Raw genomic sequence first — 18,103 nt, forward strand, 5'->3', positions numbered from 1 at the left:
ATTGCCTCATTCTCACTGGTTACTCCTGGGGCTGCTGCACCTTGGAGCAGCAAGGTGAGGTGGAGAAAAGTCCCACTGATTGTTCCCTCCCCTGCACAGCCCATTGTCTGTCCCTGAAACACTAGAGTGCTAGGCTTGCCTTTCCATGGTGGTTCTCAGATCCATGCTCTTTCCAAACTCTGCTTTTCCTGTGGCCCTGTACATGGATGGGCAGCAGAGATGGTCCCTCAGAGGGTTTTGTTGGGCTCCTGCTTCCTCCCTCAGCTCTTCCTTCCCTCTTTTCCCTTAACTCCCACTCTACTCTTTGCCAATGGATTTGCCAATGTGACAGTTCAGCCTGCCAAGCTCTACTTCATCGCCTTCCACATTGTGATGGTGATAATCATCGTCAAGTACGTTTTTTGGGATGATTTCAGATGGAAAGGGGGATCTGTCCCTGCCAGGGCGCTGCTGGTGGGCCTGGGGTCACCCATGGGAGACAGGTGGGCTGTGTTTAGAGGGATCTGCTGTGTTCTTGTCCTTGCTCTGCTGCTCTGACCTGGAGGGGATGGAGCACTGGGAAATGAGCCTGGGAATACTGAGATGGGCAATGCCAGTGAGGAAACGCTGCCTCAGTTCTGCTCATTGTTCCTTCCAGTATCTTTGTGTCCTTCATCTTGGAAGCTTTCTTTGTGGAGTACTCCCTGGAGAAGAGCGAAGTGGAAACTGCAATTGAGCAGAAAATCCAGGAGCTGGGAATGGGAGTTCAAGAGTAAGCCCCCCAAATGTGCCCGTGCTGGATGTGGCCGATTTGACACCACTAATGAGGGAAAACCAGCCTCTCCTGGCATTCTTGCTGCACCTCGAGTTTCCATTATGTGGGAATAGAAGGACTTAAAATCACAAATAATGGCTTTATCTTTGAGAAGAGCTCAGAGTACTTAGAGCGGATGGGGTGGAACAGCAGAGAGTGTAATCTGGGGCATTTTCTTACCTGTTTTAAAACATCAGCTGTTCCCAGGAGCGCGAGTTCGGAGAGCGCGGCGTGAGGGGGTATCAGGGAATGGAGCCGGTTCCCGGGCTCCCCGGGCGCTCCCTGGCCCGTTCCCGGGCTCCCCGGGCGCTCCCTGGCCCGTTCCCGGGCTCCCCGGGCGCTCCCTGGCCCGCTCCCGGCTCTCCAGGTGTTTTCGGGCCCTCACAGCCCTCAGGGCTGTGCCCAGGTCGCCGCCCAGCGGCCGCGACGGAAACGGCACCCACGGCCGTGGCGGAGGGCGTGGTTTCATGTTTGATTGACGGGAATATTTACCAATGGGAATGCAGTATGTGCCGAGGGCTGGCCAATAGGAATGCAGCATGGGCCGAGGGCTGGCCAATGGGAATGCAGCATGGGCCGAGGGCTGGCCAATAGGAATGCAGCATGGGCTGTGCGCGGCCAGTTTGAATCGGCGGGAGCGGTTGGGGCGGGCGGGCATGGACGGGGTCGAGCGGTGAGTGGGATAACGGGATCGGGATAACGGGATAGAAGAATAACGGGATGGGGATGGGGATCGGCATCAAGGGGTGCTCCGGCCCCCGGAGCTGTGCGGATGCCGGGGCCGCGCGGATCCATGGGGGTGGCAGAACCTCCGGGCGCTTCCCACCCTCCCTGATCCCGGCCCGATCCCGGCCTCTTCCCTGCAGGAATTACGAGGCTCAGATCCGGAATTACCGGGGGCCCGACCCGCTGGAGCCGTGGGACAGGTGAGCGCGGCCCTGGCTCGGGGGGTGCTCCATCCCCGGCTTGGGTGTGCCCCGTCCCTGGGCCGGAGCTGACTCTGGGGCGCTCGCAGGTACCTGCAGTGGGCAGAGGGATGTCTCCCGCTCCAGGAGAAGCAGAGCCGCTGGCCCGGGCTCCTGGAGGAGCTGGTGAAGGTGTTCGTGGGTGACAAGAGGTACCACCAGGACCCGCGGTTTGTGAGCTACTGCGTCAAGCTGGTGGGTACGGCTGCGCTTTTCTGGGAATTAAGCGATCCTGAGTGATTCACGCCGCAGTTCGGGACTGCAAAGAGCTTTGGGAGGAGGAGCAGGAGTTCTGATCCTCTCATCAGGTCCTGGCCTCAGCAGCTCTCATCCTCTGCAGAGCAGGCACATCGGAAGAAAGCAAGAATGTATTTTTCAAGCTGTGTAGCTTGGAGAGATTTGCCTTAACTTCTCTTATCCTTAGAAAATGATGTTTTCCTCCTACAATGACTAAGAAATTCTAACATTTTTTATTTTGTCTGCAGCTCCCTTGGCCGCTTTTGGAAACGCTGATGGCTTTGTGCGTTTGTGTTGTGCAGGCAGAGTTCATCTCTTCCCCTTGCCAGTACTTGGAGTACCTGCACGGGCAGGGAATCGGAGCCAAGACCTCGGATTTCTACCTGGCCTGGGCTCAGGTGCTGCTGAAGGAAGGCAACGTGCAGGGAGCAGGAGCTGTGCTCCAAAAAGGGCTCCTCAACCAGGCACAGCCCCGGGAGAGCCTGCAGCAGCTCCACTGGTAACTCTGGGGCTCCTTCTACTCCTTTACTCAGGACCCACGGCGCTTGTAATTACTCATAATTAACCGTGGGTGGCATGTGATTGATTATTTTTTTTCCCCCGTGTGCTTGTTTTTGATAAAGGGGGGTTTAAACTTAACAATGTTTCTTTGGTGTTGAATATTTGTTGGGTGTTTTGGGATGTATATTAAAAGAAAAATATCCCAGAGCTGAGTCTTGGAGTTGAGCATTTAATTCTGGGAAGCTAAATGCAAAAAAACAGAAGTAAAACATAAAACAAATACCCAATTCTGTTCTTTTGCTGCCTCTTGAAGGCTTTTTTAGTTTTCCAGCTGTGGAGGTGTCCATATACAGTAAAAATCATACTTTTCAGTGTTATATTTCATGGACTGTTTGTACAAGGAAATCCAAGATTGCTGGGAGGTGGGGAAGGGTGAGGGACAGGTGATTTTGTGGAAATAACTGAAGGATTTTTTTGCAATTTAGCTCCCTGCAGAGTTATGATCCTCGGAATCATCCTGTGCAAGGTGAGGATGAAGAGTCCTGTTTGATCTGTAATTCCAATAAATTAATTTTTTACATCAATTAATGAGTTTTCTCATTGAAGAAAACAAATTCCCTGTAGAAACCACTTTATTTTCCTTCTTTACATGAAAAATTCTTAAGGGCAGTGTATTCAAAACAAGCTATTAATGTTCCAGTGCTTCAAGTTAATAAAAATTCACCAAGGAGCAAACAATTTTTACTCATTAATGAGTAGACAAGACTTACATTTTCTGTCCTAGATGCTGTTATTGTAAAACCACTTCAGACTTCCCACGCTGCAAATCAAATGGCTCCTCCAAAAGGCATTTCAAGTCCTAATCCCTGCAAAAACCAGGTAAATGATGAGTTATTTGGGAAAGGTGTTTCATGTAGAGTTGAGGTTGCTGAGCTTGGCTGAATAAGGGTAGAGTGACTGTATGTGGTGTATCTGAAAACTGATTTGGAGATGGAATTGCTGCTGTTTTCCTGCTCCATAGGAATGTTTAATCTGGGAAGCTCTGGGACACACTCAGTTGGCCTGATCTGTTCTCAGAGTAACAGGAACAATGCTAGCAGTGGGTTCTGCGCCAGCTGTGCTGCTTGAATTGAATTTCATTTCATTTCTTTGTGTTTTATTTCCCTGCTTTAGGCTCCAGATGCTGCTGATTCTCAATCCTGTGCTGCTGGAAAAGAAGTGTAAGTGGTGGGGTGGTCCTTTTAAAGTCCCACTGTGGCAAAACGAGCTCTCTCCTGGGACAAATCCCCCAACCTTGGCCCTTTCCTCCCTTTCCCTCCCAGGAACTACGTGACCTACATCTCCAAGTCCGAGGTTGCGCCGAAGCCGCCGTCGGGCGCCGCGGGGTGGGAGCAGGTCCCGGTGTACGACAAGAACCTGCTCCTGTGCGAGGGCTCCGAGCTCTCCTTCGAGGAGCTGAGAGCCAAGAGATACTTCAGGAAATATGAGCTCCTCAGGAGGCAGCAGGCACTGGGTATCCTCCCTTTTCCAGCTCTCCAAATGGCTGTTTCCTGGTTCAGCTCATCCCTCATTTCCAACGCCACGACGGTGGTGTCTCTCCTGAGAGTGAGCCACCAGCATGGCACACAGACCTTGTATCCTCATCAAATATCCTTGTTTAATCCTTAGAGGAGGAGAAGAAAGACTCCATGAGGAAGAAGGAGTCGGCAGTCCTGGAACTCCAAGCCCTGCAGCAGAAGCTGGACCAGCTCACCCAACTCTCCAGAAGCCTGGAGGGAACGAGACTGGAGCCAGCAGCTGAGCCAAGCCAGAGGCTGGTGAGTGGGCTCTGGGATGGACAGGAATGCTCTGCTCTGGGCCTATCCCACAAAATCCAGCCATGCTGTAGGAACCAGGCTTGGTTGTTAACCCATTCTGGAGGTTGAGGCTGCAGTACCTGTATGGAAACCTGGCACAACTTGTAACACCCAGATTTTAAAGGTTTCACCCCAAAGCGTGGCTTTGCTCCTCCACAGTTTAGTTTGAGATGCAGCTGTAAGTTCTCTTGGGTTCTGGGCACGTGGAACAAACAGGAAAAAATGGGAATGCCGGTACTTGGGTGGAGGGAACCTAAAGTTTCTGTTACGTTCTGGTCATGTGGAGATGGTAGAGAAAACAGGAATGGCTGCATTTGGGGGGAATTTGGGTGTCACAGAGCATTTCTCATCCCTAAAGGTGCCCTCAGCTGTGAGGCCCAGCGGATCTCACATCCCAGGGAACTGGATGGCACCTGCTCCAGGGCTGGATGTGCCCAAGTGCCAAGCTCTGGTGCCTGAGCAGCCCCAAATCCAGGCACCACCAGCGACCGCTCCCACCCTGCAGCCAGAGAAGCCCCTCCACGTCCCAGCTGCCTTCCCCTGGGAAGCACCGGAGGAGAAGGATGCAGCTGGAGCTCGGGCAGAGCTTGGGGAGCTCCAGAACAGTTTGCTGCACCCTCCCCTCAGTGCTGCTTCAGCTCAGGAACAAGCTCATCCCAACCCTGCTGTGCCTCAGAGCGCGGGAGAACTGTGAGTGTGAACAGGCTCCTCCTCTACAGTTGTGTCCTCAGGGTCCACACTGAGAATTAGCTAAAAACAAACCTTTCTTTCCCTTCTGGAGAAAAAAAAATCCTGACCTGAAACCACTATTTATTAAACTCAGATCAAACTTGGTCCTCATGGCCACCTTTAGTTCCTTTTACCCTGTGGTTTAATTGCAGTAAGAGGAAATTTGGTGTGTAATGCCTGGCTGGCCCTGGCATGCCTGGAATAAACCCCAGGAAGTGCTTTGCTCCTGCAGATCCCACTCCAGGGTCTCCAGAGAAAGATAAAAAGTGCTGGTATTTCTCCCCTGCACTTTTGCTCTGGGACTTGGCCACAAAACGGGGGGACAGAGAGAGAAACCCAGGCTGGCTCAGTGGTATTGAACAAGGTGGGAACAGTTATGCACTCATATTCTGGAATTCCTTGGAGGCAAACTGTGTCCAAGGAGGCCTCTTTAAACCATTTTAACCTTTTCAAAGGACTCTGCTCCCTCCCGGGTTATTGGCAGCTGTAGGAGAAACTTTCCAGGGTGATCTTTATTAGAGGACTTTTTACTTAATTGAAATAGGGATTAAAATAGGATTTAAACAGCTTTTATTCCAAGGTAATGTTGTGACTCTTTCTTCTGAAGGTTTCCTACCAAGGGATCCACTGGATTAACTCCTGCTGTGGATGTGAAGGAAGGTAAAGAACCCTTGGATGGAGACTGATGCCATTGGTGTGGCTGCTCCCAGCTGGGAATCATCAACTGCATGTGGACACCAGTTCCAACCCTGGCAAAGCTTCTTCACTTCCCAACCTCCATCCCTGCATGTCTGTGCAGGGTCTTTCCACCCCTTCCATGGAACACGGATCCACTCCTTGCTCCCCTGTTCTGAGCAGGTTTTTTCGGAGCACGGTTGGGAATTGTTGTTTGTCCTCGCTGGCTTCCTGCTTCGCTTTCTGTGTAGAAAGATAGAGCATTCCAGGGAATTGCAGACAGATTCCTTGGAAGCCACCCAGCTGTCCCAGGTCCCTCTTGCCCTAGCAGCGCAGCCTCCCTTGGGAATCCACCAAACAAATCTCTGAACAAGCCCAAAGCTCTCCCCAAATTCTGCGTGGCTGCTGCTCCTTTTGTTTACATCCCTCACTAACATTTTGCTGGAACGCTCGTAAACAACCCCAGGCTCCTTCAAGAGTGACCTTGCCGTTGTGTTTTCCAGCCTCCAGAGTTGGGAATTCCTCCTTTGCCTGTGGAAATGCTTCCCAAGCCACCCCCAACACCTCTCTGGGAGGAGCAATGGGGACGACAACGCCCTTCAAGGTGCAGCCGTCACCCACAGTCCACACGAAGGAAGCATTGGGTAAGGTCTGGAATAAAGTTTTCCTTCCCCTGGAGTCCATGGGATCTTCCCTGGAAATGTTAGCAGGGCCTTTCCTAGCCAAGGGAGCTGTTCAGGGATGGGCATGTGCACCATTCAAAAAGGAAAATTGCATTAAATTGTTAATTATCTTCTGGGATTGTCTGGGTGAGCCAAAACTTCTGACCAGAGATGGATGTTTTAACGACATCCCAGCAGCCACATCCCATCAATTCCTGGATAAATCATTGCTAGGCTTCTTTGGGAGTGTGCTGTCTGAGCTGCTGTCTCAGGGAATCCTGTTTGAGAGGTGAAGACCTAAACCACACTAATTTGGAAGTTCACAGCCAGCTCTGCTTGATGCTGAGCTGAATAAAAATGAAAAAAATAAACCCAAAAAGCTTGTGGCATTTGTTAGTCCTACAAATATCTAAGTTTTCTCAAAAACAGAAATTAGAGGAAAATTTGTTCTCTTAGGAAACTTGGAATCTCCCCTTGGATAGGGAATAAAAAGGGCTGTGACCAAGTGTGTGTTGGCCAAATTGGCCCTTCCTGTGTCTAATTGCTTGTCTGAGGTGTTTAAATGCCAGGGGGAGGAATAACTGGTTATTGACTGCTGGTAAATTATAAAAATATCATTAATTAGTATTTAAGGCTGCTAGAGTTAATTGACATTTGATTTGGCTACTATACAATGGAAGAACCTCTGAAAATTTCTTTTTCTGGGAGTGTTATTCCTTTATTACTAAATTCTTTCTTAGGTGTTCTCATGGATATGTTCCAAACACCCTTCCTGCCTGAGCCATCTCCCCTGGAGAACAGTGAGGCGCAGTTTGAAGCCTTTTGCAGAAAAGGTAGAGTGTGCTCTTTTATTTTCCCAGTCCATGGAATTCCATCCTTTATTTCCCACTGACACCTCCCACCAGTCCTTGCTGGAAGAGTTGAGCCGGTCTGAAACCCAGGGGCTTTACAAGAGTGAGCAGAGAGAGATTTCACATCGAGGGCAGGGCTGGAAAAATCTTCTTTCCAAGAGCTTGGTGGAAAGGTGACTGGAGTGGGAACTCTGCAGGTGCAGCTGGATGGAGCCCTGAGCATCACGTGCCTGGAGAAGGGGGGAGAATGTGGCTGTGTAAATAATCTTTACTGGGTGAAGATAACAGGGGTTATCTCTTATTTTCAGAGCCTGGTGGATGTTTGAAAACTAACTTTGTTGCCCCTGCCACTCCTGCATTTGCCATCTTTGAGGATGAGGAAGAGAAAGAGAACAACAGGTAAGGAGGGAAAAAGGAGAGGCTGAGCTCAGCTCTTTAAAAATCACGGAAAAAATCGATCCCATTCCATGGGACTTTGCTGTGGCTGTGCCAGACTTGGATTACAACTGGTGGCAGCTGCCTGGAGTGGCAGGAGAAAAGCAGGAGCTGCTGCTCTGGGATTGCACAACTCTGGACAGTGCCTGGGGAGGCTTCATGCTCTGGACAGTTTGGGGATAACTCGGAGCTGCTGCAGCTTCTCCAAGTTCCTGCAAATGGGGCTCTTAAAATAAAATTTAAAATTCAAGTTCTAACAAACCAACCTTTGTTGTGACCAGTGTGCCTGGGAAAGCTCCTGGGGAAAAGCTGGCCTAAACTTTTTGGATCATTTTTCAGGATCCTACAGCACAAGAGCAAACCAGGAGAGCCCAGAACTTTTGGAGAACATCCCTTGACCAACTGTGCAGCAGAAGTGAGTGGTGATGCTGCAGGGGTTAGCCTTGGAATTGGGTTATGCACTTAGGAGGGGTACCAGAGTGGGTGGATTCACCTCTGCTCTATCCCAGTCCCATGATATTCCCAGGAATGATGCCTAGCTGAAGGCTGGATACCTTTTCCCATTTCCTGCTGATGGGATGAGGTTTTTTTGATTGTGGAGTGACACAGAATTGATGGAGAACTCCACCTCTCAAATGTGTGGAGTTGGCATCACTTTGGGGAAAAAAGAGACATTTCATCTTCCAGCAGCCACCTCGCAGCTTCCATAGCCAAGGAGATGGATAAAAACTTGGATAGAAGAGATCCCTTCCCATGGGATTGGCTTTTCCAGCCTCTCACAGCAATTTCTGGTGGTCTGGCATTTTTGCTGTGGCTTTGACTATTCAGACCTAGTCTAAAACTATGGAAACATGGGGGTTTGTTTATATTTTGAGATAATTTTGATGGTTTAATTTTAAATCTCTATTTTTAATTTTTTTTTTTTTTCCTGCCTAGGAAGAAACAGGGAGCACAGAATTCCTACAGGATGATTACACGGTGTGGAATGGCCCCTGCAGCAACAAAGCCCTGGCTCCCAGTCCAGACAACACCAGGGATTTTGCACGAGCTGCCCAGCTCATGTCCACACCCTTTAATTACCTGGCAGCTCCTTCCCAGCCTCCTTTGGAGGACAGAGGTAAAATGAGGAATATTTTGGGTGGAAAACAATGAATCTGGTGCCTCATGACTCCATTTCTGCCCAAACCCAGCCCAGGTGTGGCTCCCACTGCTGCCACTCCCAAGCCTACATTCCCTGTGGAACAGCAGCTCATCAGCTCTCCAAGGATTTTTAATTGGGATAAGAGGAGGTGGTGAGGGACAAGAGAGGCTTTTTGTGTCCAGCTGCTGCTGTGAACCATTCCTAGGGGTTGGGAATATCCAGACATTGGCTGAATCCCATCTGGGAGCATCTTTATGCTGCTCTCCCCCTTTTAAGTCTTGGGATCTGCTGCCTGGAGAAATCCAGCTGTTATTTTAACTTGGATATTCAAAATGAGGCTTTGTTGAGTTCTGGTTTTCGTGGCAGCAGCTTTCAGAGCTGATGGGTGAGAATACTCCAAATATTCCTGCTTTTTGGGAAATAAACATTGACTTGCTCTTCTTCTTGCTCCTTTTGTTCAGCCTGTAAGGAAAATTTTCCCCAGATGGATTTGGAATTCTCTGGAGAACTGCACAGGCAGTCAAAGCTCAAGAAGTTAAGGTATGCTGCTCCAATGCAAATTTTCCAAGGTTTTCCACTGTGTTGGCTCTGCCCAACACTCATCCCAGCACTCTGGGGGTAAATGGAACCGAATTTGGTGGCCCCTGCCCCAAAAATCCTTCCAAGATTTAAGTTTTGCCCCATTAAAATTAAAAATTAACTGGCCAAAAATCCACTGTTTTTTTTTCTCTTGGTGGGCTTGAGAATTATTAAGGAATGGGTAAAGTGGCTTGACCAAATCTAATTTTCCTAAGAAAATTCCACTTTTTTCACCTCCACGTTGGTCACGGTGGCATTTGACAGTTTTGCTCCCTGAAGGTGCCAAACCACCAAGGCAGAAGGTTAATAATTATTGTAACACCATTAATAATTAATAACATCTTGTTTAAATCCGTAGCCCAGTTCTTGAACGTGTCCCAGAACAGAGAGGGCTTCATGGTAACATCCTGAAAAGAGGGCCTGGGATCCAGGGAATTGCTGCTTCCCAAGGGCTGCAGGAGCAGGCAGCTCAGAGCAGAACTGGCCATTCCTCCTCCCTTGGGGTGGATGGAACTTCCCAGGAGAGGCTGTGTGGACAGGACAGGACAGCCCTGAGCGGGAGACCTGCAGGTACACAGCATTCCCTGCTTTTCTCCCCTGGATTCCAAAGGCAGTGGAATGCCCTTGGAATTTGTGCGCTGGAGGGAGCAATTCCATGATTCCTGCAAGGGATGAGCGTGGGTTGTACGTGGATTTCACATTGCCATGGATACTCCAGAGTGCAGCAATCCTGACAGGTTCTGGGCCTGCTGGGGCTCAAACACTTTGGGAAACTCTGGATTTCTGGGCAGGTGCAAAAGCTGGAGTGTCAAAATCGGGGAATGCTTCACATATCCTTGTCCCTCCTGGGGTTTTTTGTTTATTATTTTCTTTAAATTAGTGATGCTCATTCAAGCCCAAGCTTGTGTTCCCTCCTTGGAATGACACCCAGAGCTTAAACACTTCCCTTTTTTCCATGAAGTCCTTGTTGAAAACCCTTGGGACAAGGAATTGATCAGCAAATTCTTGTCGGAGCTTCCAAAACCTCTCCACACCTATACCAACTACTTTGAGTGGAAATCTCCTCTTCCATTCATCAAACTGAAGGCTGAACTCTCACTGGGTAAGAACTCCTTCAAACTTAGCATTGCCAAGCATTTCTTGAAGCTTTTTCTAGGAAAACTTCACGGAAGTATGTGGGAATTCAGCTTCCTTGTGTGTGTATCTCCAGATTATCTCAGCCCCAGGTTAGGAATTAGCCCTGGGCTTGGTTTGTTTGTCTTTTGTAGCACGAGCCCTTTGGATGAGGCATTTTTCCCAGTTTTCCCTCTAAACTGGGCTGCAGCTCTTCCAGCTTTTGTGTGGAACAGCAGCGGGCCCATGTCAACAAAAGCTGTATGACAGCGATTGCAACATCCCTGTGGGACTTAAACATTAGTGTTTACTTTTCAGGGCATGCCCTTTGGAATTTGACTGCTTCCAAGGGGGTCAGGCAAAAATAGAAACACTGGGGTTGAGTGTGTGGCATGTCCAGCACTCCTGCTGTCTCCTGTTCCTAGCAGGAAGAGATTTGTAGGGAAAGACTTGATCTAGGATTAAATAATTTATATGGGCTGGTGCTTTTTCTCTTTTTTTTTTTCTCCTCTGTTTTTCCTCTGTGGAGCTGGCAAGAGGGATTTAATGTTAATCTTTTAAAGGTTCCAGCTCATTCCATGTGGACTGCTTGGTTGGAGAAGGAGCTTTTGCCCAAGTCTATCAAGCTTCCATCCTGGATGCCAGTAACCCCCGGAATAATCAGAAAGTGATATTCAAGGTCAGTGGTGCTGGGCCACAGCAGCTCTCCTGGAGTAGTTCTGGAGTCTGACCCTCCCCCTGGGTGGATTCACACACATCCTTGGCCTTTCCACGTCAGGTCTGCCCCTGGGACCTTCTTGTGGATCTTCTCTCCAACACTTACTCCTTCAGGAAAAACTAAAGCTCCTCTTTAACCTCCAAAGTGAAACTTTTTCAGGACAGAAAGGTTATGCTTTCCTTGGAGCATTATGGATTCACAAGCAGTGTGTGGAACTGTGGCATGGGATCCAAGTCTTGATTTGAGAGGATTAATCACAGAGTTTATCAAATGAAGTTAATTACTGTGAGGGTGGGCAGGCCCTGGCACAGGTGCCCAGAGCAGCTGTGGCTGCCCCTGGATCCCTGGAAGTGCCTAAGGCCTGGCTGGATGGGGCTTGGAGCAGCCTGGGATGGTGGGAGGTGTCCTGTGGCAGGGGATGGAAGATGGAACTGGATCATCTTTCAGTTCCCTCCCAAACCAAACCGTTCTGGGATAAGTTTAAGAGGGAAAGGTGCCTGATCTGCCATTAAAAACCAACAACAAAACCCAACCTGAGAGGAGCTCCGGCTTTTACTGCTCCCAGATTTCCCCAGGAACTCCCTCTCTGTCTTCCAGGTCCAGAAACCTGCCAACCCCTGGGAGTTCTACATTGCAACCCAGCTGCTGGAGAGGCTGAGCCCCAGCGTACGCCACCTCTACATCCACTTCTATTCCGCCCATTTCTTCCCCAACGGCAGCGTTTTGGTGGGGGAGCTCCACAACTACGGAACGCTGCTGGTGAGTGCCACCAGCTTCTGCTCTGGAGCACCTCTGCTCTTTGGGAGCGTTTCCTCCACTTGGTTTCACCTTCTCTGGGAATGTGTCGTTCCTTAATCCGTATCTCTGCCTTCCAGAACGCCATCAACATTTACAAGAAGCTCCCAGAGAAGGTGATGCCCCAAGCCCTTGTCATCTACTTTGCTGTCAAAATCCTTCACATGGTGGAGGAGCTGCACAGATGCAAAATCATCCATGGGGACATCAAACCTGACAATTTCATCCTGGGAGAAAGGCAAGTGTCCCCTGTTGTCACGGGATGTCACCGTACGGGACCCTGGAGATGCTCAGGGGCCGTTTCTTGTTGTGCTTGAAGGTTCCTGGACAATGACACGTGTGACATCGATGGGCTCTGCCATGGCCTCACCCTCATCGACCTGGGCCAGAGCATTGACATGAAGCTCTTCCCTGAGGGAACGGCCTTCACTGCCAGGTGTGAAACATCTGGGTTCCAGTGCGTGGAAATGCTGACAAACCAACCATGGAACTACCAGGTAAGGGGCAGCCTGGAATCTCAGAGCTTCCTGCATGCCAAACAACTGGGCTCTGCTGGAATTGCAGCCTCTTGCAGAACCTCTCCCCCTCCACGGGGTGTTTTCAGCTCAGTTTTAGCGCTCTGGGTGTGTTTTTGACACGGAACTGGTGTGGTTTTGGTTTAGACAGACTACTTTGGGATCGCAGCCACCGTGTACTGCATGCTCTTCGGGACCTACATGCGCCTCAAGGACGACAACGGGGTCTGGAAGCCTGAGGGAACCTTCAGGAGGTGGGTATCCAAAATATTCCCCAAATCTTTGCCTAGATTTCCTAGAAACCCACGCTGGTACCACGTGGCTCTGAGGTCTGGTTCTGTCACAGCTTTTCCAACTGGGAGCAGAGTAAAAATCAGTATTTTAGCAGCTGAAGTTAGCACTTTTTTGATGCTAACTTTTTTGATGTTTTGTCCCTTTTTGCAGGCTTGCCAACGCTGAGCTGTGGAAAGAGTTCTTTGAGAGCTTGCTGAACATTCCCAGCTGCCACAACCTGCCTTCCCTCGGAGTCCTGCGCCAGAAGCTCAAGGATTTATTCTGCAGGTCCTACGCGAAGGAAATCAAGTTCCTTCGGAACAGACTCGTTGTGTTGCTCATCGAGCACAAACGCTCACGGAAATAAGGGTTGAGTTTGCACAGTTTGCAAGGACTTGGGGTTCTGTGGATGTGGAATCTTCCTTTAGTTAACTTGGTTTTAAATAATAAATGGGTTTGGGGTTGACTTCAGTAATGATAGCCTGCATCTTTCTGTGCTTTTTTTTTTTGGGAAAAATACCCTAAGTTGAGTTGTCAACTGGTTTGGGGGGGTGTGCTTGGATTGGGCTCTTCCCGCTCTACCTGTCCTTGGGAATTTGGAGAAATGGAGCTTTGCAGGTCAGATTTAAGTTGGACAGGACTGAACCCACCCTTGGCACCTTCAGTTCTGACCTCCCCCCACATCATTATTCAAGCTCAGGGGAAACCCAGAAGACTGCACTACAACAAAAAGTCTCTTGTTTGCCTGTAATGGCAGAATTGGGGGGAAAAAAGTGTTCCTTTAAAAGGAATATTTTAGCAACACAACTCCTCCCTGAGGGAGGAAAGGGCATTAATATGATTTTTGCATCTCCCCACAGGAGGGAGACAACAGTCTTTCCTTTTCTCCCTCCTTCTACTTCTGTTTCAGGGGTGTTTTTGCTCTGTTTAAATTGTTCAGCTGGAAAACCATGGTGAGTCTGGACACCTGGTACAGCCTGGGATAGTCAGGAAGAGCTGGGATGTGTTGGTTCTCCTAGGGCTTGCTGTTCTCCCTGCAGCTGGGGCTCCTCTCCCTGCTCTGATGGCAGAACCTCTCGCATTCCCCTTGGGAGCAGCCTGCTTCCCCCTGGCACATGGAAAAGCCTTGGGCTTTGATCTGAAGCAGCTGGAGCGAGTTGCACCAGGAGACAGATCAGCTGCAGCAACCTCGGAGCTGGTGGAAACATAAACATTGGATGCTGGGGTGGCTTTTTTTGTTCCCTTTCTCCCCTCAGTTGCAATTTTTTACAAGCTGAGCCAGAGCCAGCTGTTCTCTGGCCAGGCCAAAAATCTCTGCCAGGCTTAAATTTTTAGATCCATATTGTAAATTATATATTTTTAGCTCCTCATATAATGCAGAGGGATGTGTGGAGGAGCGGTTTCGAGAGCATTATGAGCACGATGGAGCCTTCAGCTGCAGCTTTGCCCTTAATAAATGCTGTTATTTTACATTAAACACCCTTAAAAGCAGCCCCCTGTCCCAGCCACCTGCTCCTGCCCCTGTCCCACCATCATCCCATGGGAAGCAGGGAGGAGAAAGGTTAAAACCACCCCATGAGGGGTAAGAATAGATGGGTGGGGTGGAGGTTCTGCCGTTGTACTTGATTTAAACCAAGCTGTCAAGAAGCCAAGAGTGAAGCCCAGCTGGCAGGGTGATATTTCCTCCCCGGCACGCGCCGGCTCCACGCCGCTGAAGATCTCGAGGTATCCCCAGAGTCGCCCTTTAGAGATAACTCATCTTGGGGCCTCCACCACCCACACGGAGAGGAGAGATTTCCTGGTGCGTGGGTGGGTGCCTCTGACTTTTCTTCTGCAGAAAACCCAGGTTTACTCATTTTTCACCTTCTAACATAGAGCTGGGGCCCCCCCTGGGGTCTGGGGCTCTCTCTCAGCTCCTCCATCCCTTGCTGGTGGTGGCCCATCGTCACTCAACCCCAGCCAAGCCCTTTCTGCTTGCCTTTTCCCCACAATTCCTGGCCAAATTTCTTAATTATGGCTTTGAAGACATTAACAAGGATAAAGTGTGAGGTTGTTGAAAGCTCCTCAGTACGCTAATGAAGCAGCAGTCCTGGTCCCCCTCCTTGGGGTCACCCAGGGCGATGTCACTTGACCCATTAGGAACAAGAAATAACTTTAAATTTATTAATTTTTTTAACATTAGCATGTCCCAAAGTCACTGGAGGCAGCAGGGAATCCAAGTGCCAGCCCTGCCCAGCCCAGGGACCACTCAGGTCACAATGGGACTGTTCTTGTCTCTCAATTCATCACCACATCACTGTCACAGCTGGACAGTAGTGATATCCCCCAGAGATGGTTTCTTTAACTAAAATATACATTTATTTACCAAAACCCGCCTGTTCTTATCCCTATCTGACCTTTGCTGTTCAAGCAGCCCCAGGCAGATGCCCAAGGGTTTGATTTTTGGGTGGGTGTTTGAAATCGGGAGCATTGGGCTGCAGGACAAGATGTAACCAGAAGTTTGTAGTCTATTACCAGGTGGGGCAGTGTGTTCTTTATCCCTTCCACCACCCACCCTCCCTGCAGGGGGATATCTTCTGTTAGCGGGCCATTGAGCTGGCTGATAAAATTCCAACATCCCACTGGGAGATGCTCCAGCCAGGGGGAGGAGCAGAGCATTCCTACCTGGATCAAAATCTGGGATTTGCAACACCAGTCAACCTTTTTCCATCAAACTCCCAGAGGAAGACCAGACTGTTCTACACCACCACTGGACCTCCAGAGGAAAACTACCCCCTTCCACAGGATCACCACGTCTGACACTCCAAGAAGACTGCAGCCACTGTTTAATCAGACTGCTACCACCAGGCTGTCAGGTTGTATTCTCACTCTGTCAGAGTTTTTTGGTACTACTACATTTTTCATTTTCCTATTAAGTTGTAAGTTTTTTTTATTTACACATACTAGTAAAGAACTGTTATTCCTCCTCCCATATCTTTGCCTAAGAGCCCTTTAATTTCAAAGTTATAATAATTTGGAGGGAGGGGGTTTACATTTTCCATTTCAAGAGAAGCTCCTGCCTTCCTTAGCAGACACCTGTCTTTTCAAAGCAAGACACACGGTAAAGGTCAGGCTCCAAGCCTGGCTCAAAGCCCTGTGCTTGAGGCTCAAACCTGATTTTATCTTGGCAGCACGAGTGAAGTAACATTTATCACCATGGTTGGAGGAGAAGGAGAACAAGGTGTCGTTTTTTTCCGTTGGTGCTTTTTGTTCAGTTCAGAATGGGTTTGGTGAGCACCCACTGGGTGGGGAGGAGGGGTTGGGGTGGATTTCCCTGGGGGTTTTTCATGGCACTGTGAGGAGTCTGTTCCCTCCAGCCTCTCTCCTTTGACCCAACCTCCTCCCTGCCCACTTCCCAGTGGCAGGGACAACTTGTGGGATTGAACTCCATGATCTGGAAGGTCTTTTCCCACCTAAGTGATTCTGTGATGGCACAGAGGGAAGGCTGGGTGGGAGATGCCACTGCTTAGAGTGCTGCAGAAGCATGGGATTCCCACCATCCTCCTCCATCCCTCTCCTTTCTCCCTCCTCATTTCCATGTGGGACATGGGAAAGCTCTCTGCACAGGGATGCTGGTGTGTGCCTGGCAGGGCTGGGATGAGGCATTCCTAAACAGCATTCCCAGAGAGCTGGGGATGGATGCTGCAGGGCCTGAGGCAGTGTTGAAGGGGCAGGTTTCAACTTCCCCCTCTCTCGATTTGTGCCCACGGTGCTGAAAATGAAGGACCTTTGGGACTGGCCTCAGTGCAAATTCCTCCGAGGTGGCTCACGACAAGAGGAACGAGGATAACGTCGAAACGGATTTGTTCCAGGAGGCTGGAGCTGTGATTCACAGTGGGAAAATGCACTTGGTGCCTAGCCTGGCTCTCCAAAAACTCGAGGGCAGGAGGAGAAGGGCCAGCTCAAGGCTGGGTGTTGGAAAGGCCAGGCTGCTCCCCATCCCCTTTCTGCTCGCGTGAGCCGCCCACGCAGAAACCAGAGCGACTCGGGAGGAGAAAATAGACTCAACACCTGCTGGCTGGCCCCGTGTCCCGGCAGCCCTGGTGCCTCCAGTGTCCCCCCTCACTCTGCAGGCCTCAGCCAAGGGGAAAAGCCTTGGGTGGCTCCTGGATCCAAGGGAAGTGTGAGTGAAGCGGGGCCCCATGGAGCCCAGCTCCGTGCTGGAGGTACCACTGCTGGAAGGCTGGGAAAAGAGGAACCAGCCTGATTTTCAGCCCTGCTTCTCCCTCACTTTCCTGGTGCGGAAAGGTGATGGCCAGACATTCGGGCCCTTCCCTTCTGCTGTTGGTGCCTGACTTCAAATTTTTCAGTCATATGTCTTCCTAACAAATTCCCCTAATTATTTTTGCCCGCTGGAACACCTGCAGACACTTTTCCTTCCCCTCCCATCACCGGAGTGGTGTGGAAGGGGTGGGTACAGAGCAGGAGCAGCCAGGGGTGCTCCAGCAGCGTGTGGGGACACTGGGCTGGGACGGGGGACCCTGTGGCCACCCTGGAATCTGCTCCAGCAGCAGCACTCACTCCCTGTGGCGGATGGGCCGGGTCCTTCCTTTCCATAGGGCTTTTTCCACCTCTCCGTGTGGCTCCTACCTCTCCATGGTCCTTCCTCCATTCCATGGCCCTTGCTCTCCACAGCTCCACGGGCTGCAGATGCTGCTGGCGGGATGCAGCAGTGCTGGCTGTGTGTGCAGGGGCTGCAGCAGGAGGGAATGTGGGGTGCAGGGGGTGCCCTGCAGCAAGGAGGGTGTGAAGGGCAGGCACGGGGGTGCGACAAGGCCTGGGCTGTGTAAGGGGCACACCCGCGGTGCACGGGGTGGGTACTGTGTGTGTATTGTGTGTGTAAGGAGTGAGTGCAGGCCACAGGCAGCAGCACACAGCGCTCTGGGGCGTGCACTGTGTGTGTAAGGCAGGGAACGCGCGTGTGTTTGTGTGTGTGTGTGTGTCCGTGTGTGTGTGTGTGCCTGTGTGTGCGTGTAAGGCTGGCCCGGGCCCCGCTGCGTGTTCACCAGGCTGGGCCGTGGGCCTGCGTGTGTGTATGTGTGCACAGCCGGGCCGCTGCCTCCCGGGGGCCGGGCCCGGGGCGGTGCCGAGGCCGGGCCCGGGGCGGTGCCGAGGCCGGGCCCGGGGCGGTACCGAGGCCGGGCCCGGGGCGGTGCCGGGGCCGGGGCGGTGCCGGGCCGGGGGAGGCCGGGGCGGTGCTGGGGCTGTAAACACGGGGCGGAGCGG

General features: G+C 50.8%; 1 protein-coding gene and 1 long non-coding RNA gene across 9 annotated transcripts in view; one reads left to right on the plus strand and one right to left on the minus strand.

The window, feature by feature from the left end:
• BUB1 (BUB1 mitotic checkpoint serine/threonine kinase) overlaps nt 1-13,318 on the plus strand; it is a 14,202-nt gene extending 884 nt beyond the window's left edge. For 2 of the 8 annotated variants that reach the window (XM_086879309.1, XM_086879307.1), the window contains exons 2-26: nt 638-751; nt 1,660-1,719; nt 1,809-1,953; nt 2,298-2,494; nt 2,982-3,022; nt 3,281-3,375; nt 3,670-3,716; nt 3,819-4,009; nt 4,165-4,313; nt 4,711-5,042; nt 5,689-5,741; nt 6,260-6,400; nt 7,159-7,251; nt 7,578-7,668; nt 8,044-8,119; nt 8,641-8,821; nt 9,307-9,385; nt 9,783-9,994; nt 10,386-10,526; nt 11,101-11,216; nt 11,853-12,014; nt 12,131-12,288; nt 12,370-12,547; nt 12,713-12,819; nt 13,010-13,318. In XM_086879309.1, coding sequence (XP_086735435.1) covers nt 738-751; nt 1,660-1,719; nt 1,809-1,953; nt 2,298-2,494; nt 2,982-3,022; nt 3,281-3,375; nt 3,670-3,716; nt 3,819-4,009; nt 4,165-4,313; nt 4,711-5,042; nt 5,689-5,741; nt 6,260-6,400; nt 7,159-7,251; nt 7,578-7,668; nt 8,044-8,119; nt 8,641-8,821; nt 9,307-9,385; nt 9,783-9,994; nt 10,386-10,526; nt 11,101-11,216; nt 11,853-12,014; nt 12,131-12,288; nt 12,370-12,547; nt 12,713-12,819; nt 13,010-13,205 — 3,255 coding nt within the window. In that variant the 5' untranslated portion in view covers nt 638-737 and the 3' untranslated portion in view covers nt 13,206-13,318. Of the gene's footprint in view, nt 1-8; nt 393-637; nt 752-1,335; nt 1,467-1,659; nt 1,720-1,808; nt 1,954-2,297; nt 2,495-2,981; nt 3,023-3,280; nt 3,376-3,669; nt 3,717-3,818; nt 4,010-4,164; nt 4,314-4,710; nt 5,043-5,688; nt 5,742-6,259; nt 6,401-7,158; nt 7,252-7,577; nt 7,669-8,043; nt 8,120-8,640; nt 8,822-9,306; nt 9,386-9,782; nt 9,995-10,385; nt 10,527-11,100; nt 11,217-11,852; nt 12,015-12,130; nt 12,289-12,369; nt 12,548-12,712; nt 12,820-13,009 lie in introns of those variants that run through there. The other 6 variants (XM_086879305.1, XM_086879303.1, XM_086879304.1 and 3 more) reach the window with 6 other exon arrangements.
• LOC147655179 (uncharacterized) lies at nt 7,239-17,985 on the minus strand. Its single transcript, XR_015283903.1, has 2 exons — nt 17,468-17,985; nt 7,239-7,499 (listed from the first exon to the last, which is right to left on the minus strand). It is a non-coding gene; the product is annotated as an uncharacterized LOC147655179 (long non-coding RNA).
• Nucleotides 17,986-18,103: the final 118 nt, after the last annotated feature.

This window comes from Cyanistes caeruleus, chromosome 2 (assembly GCF_971803275.1).
Source record: "Cyanistes caeruleus chromosome 2, bCyaCae1.hap1.1, whole genome shotgun sequence".
NCBI lineage: Eukaryota > Metazoa > Chordata > Aves > Passeriformes > Paridae > Cyanistes > Cyanistes caeruleus.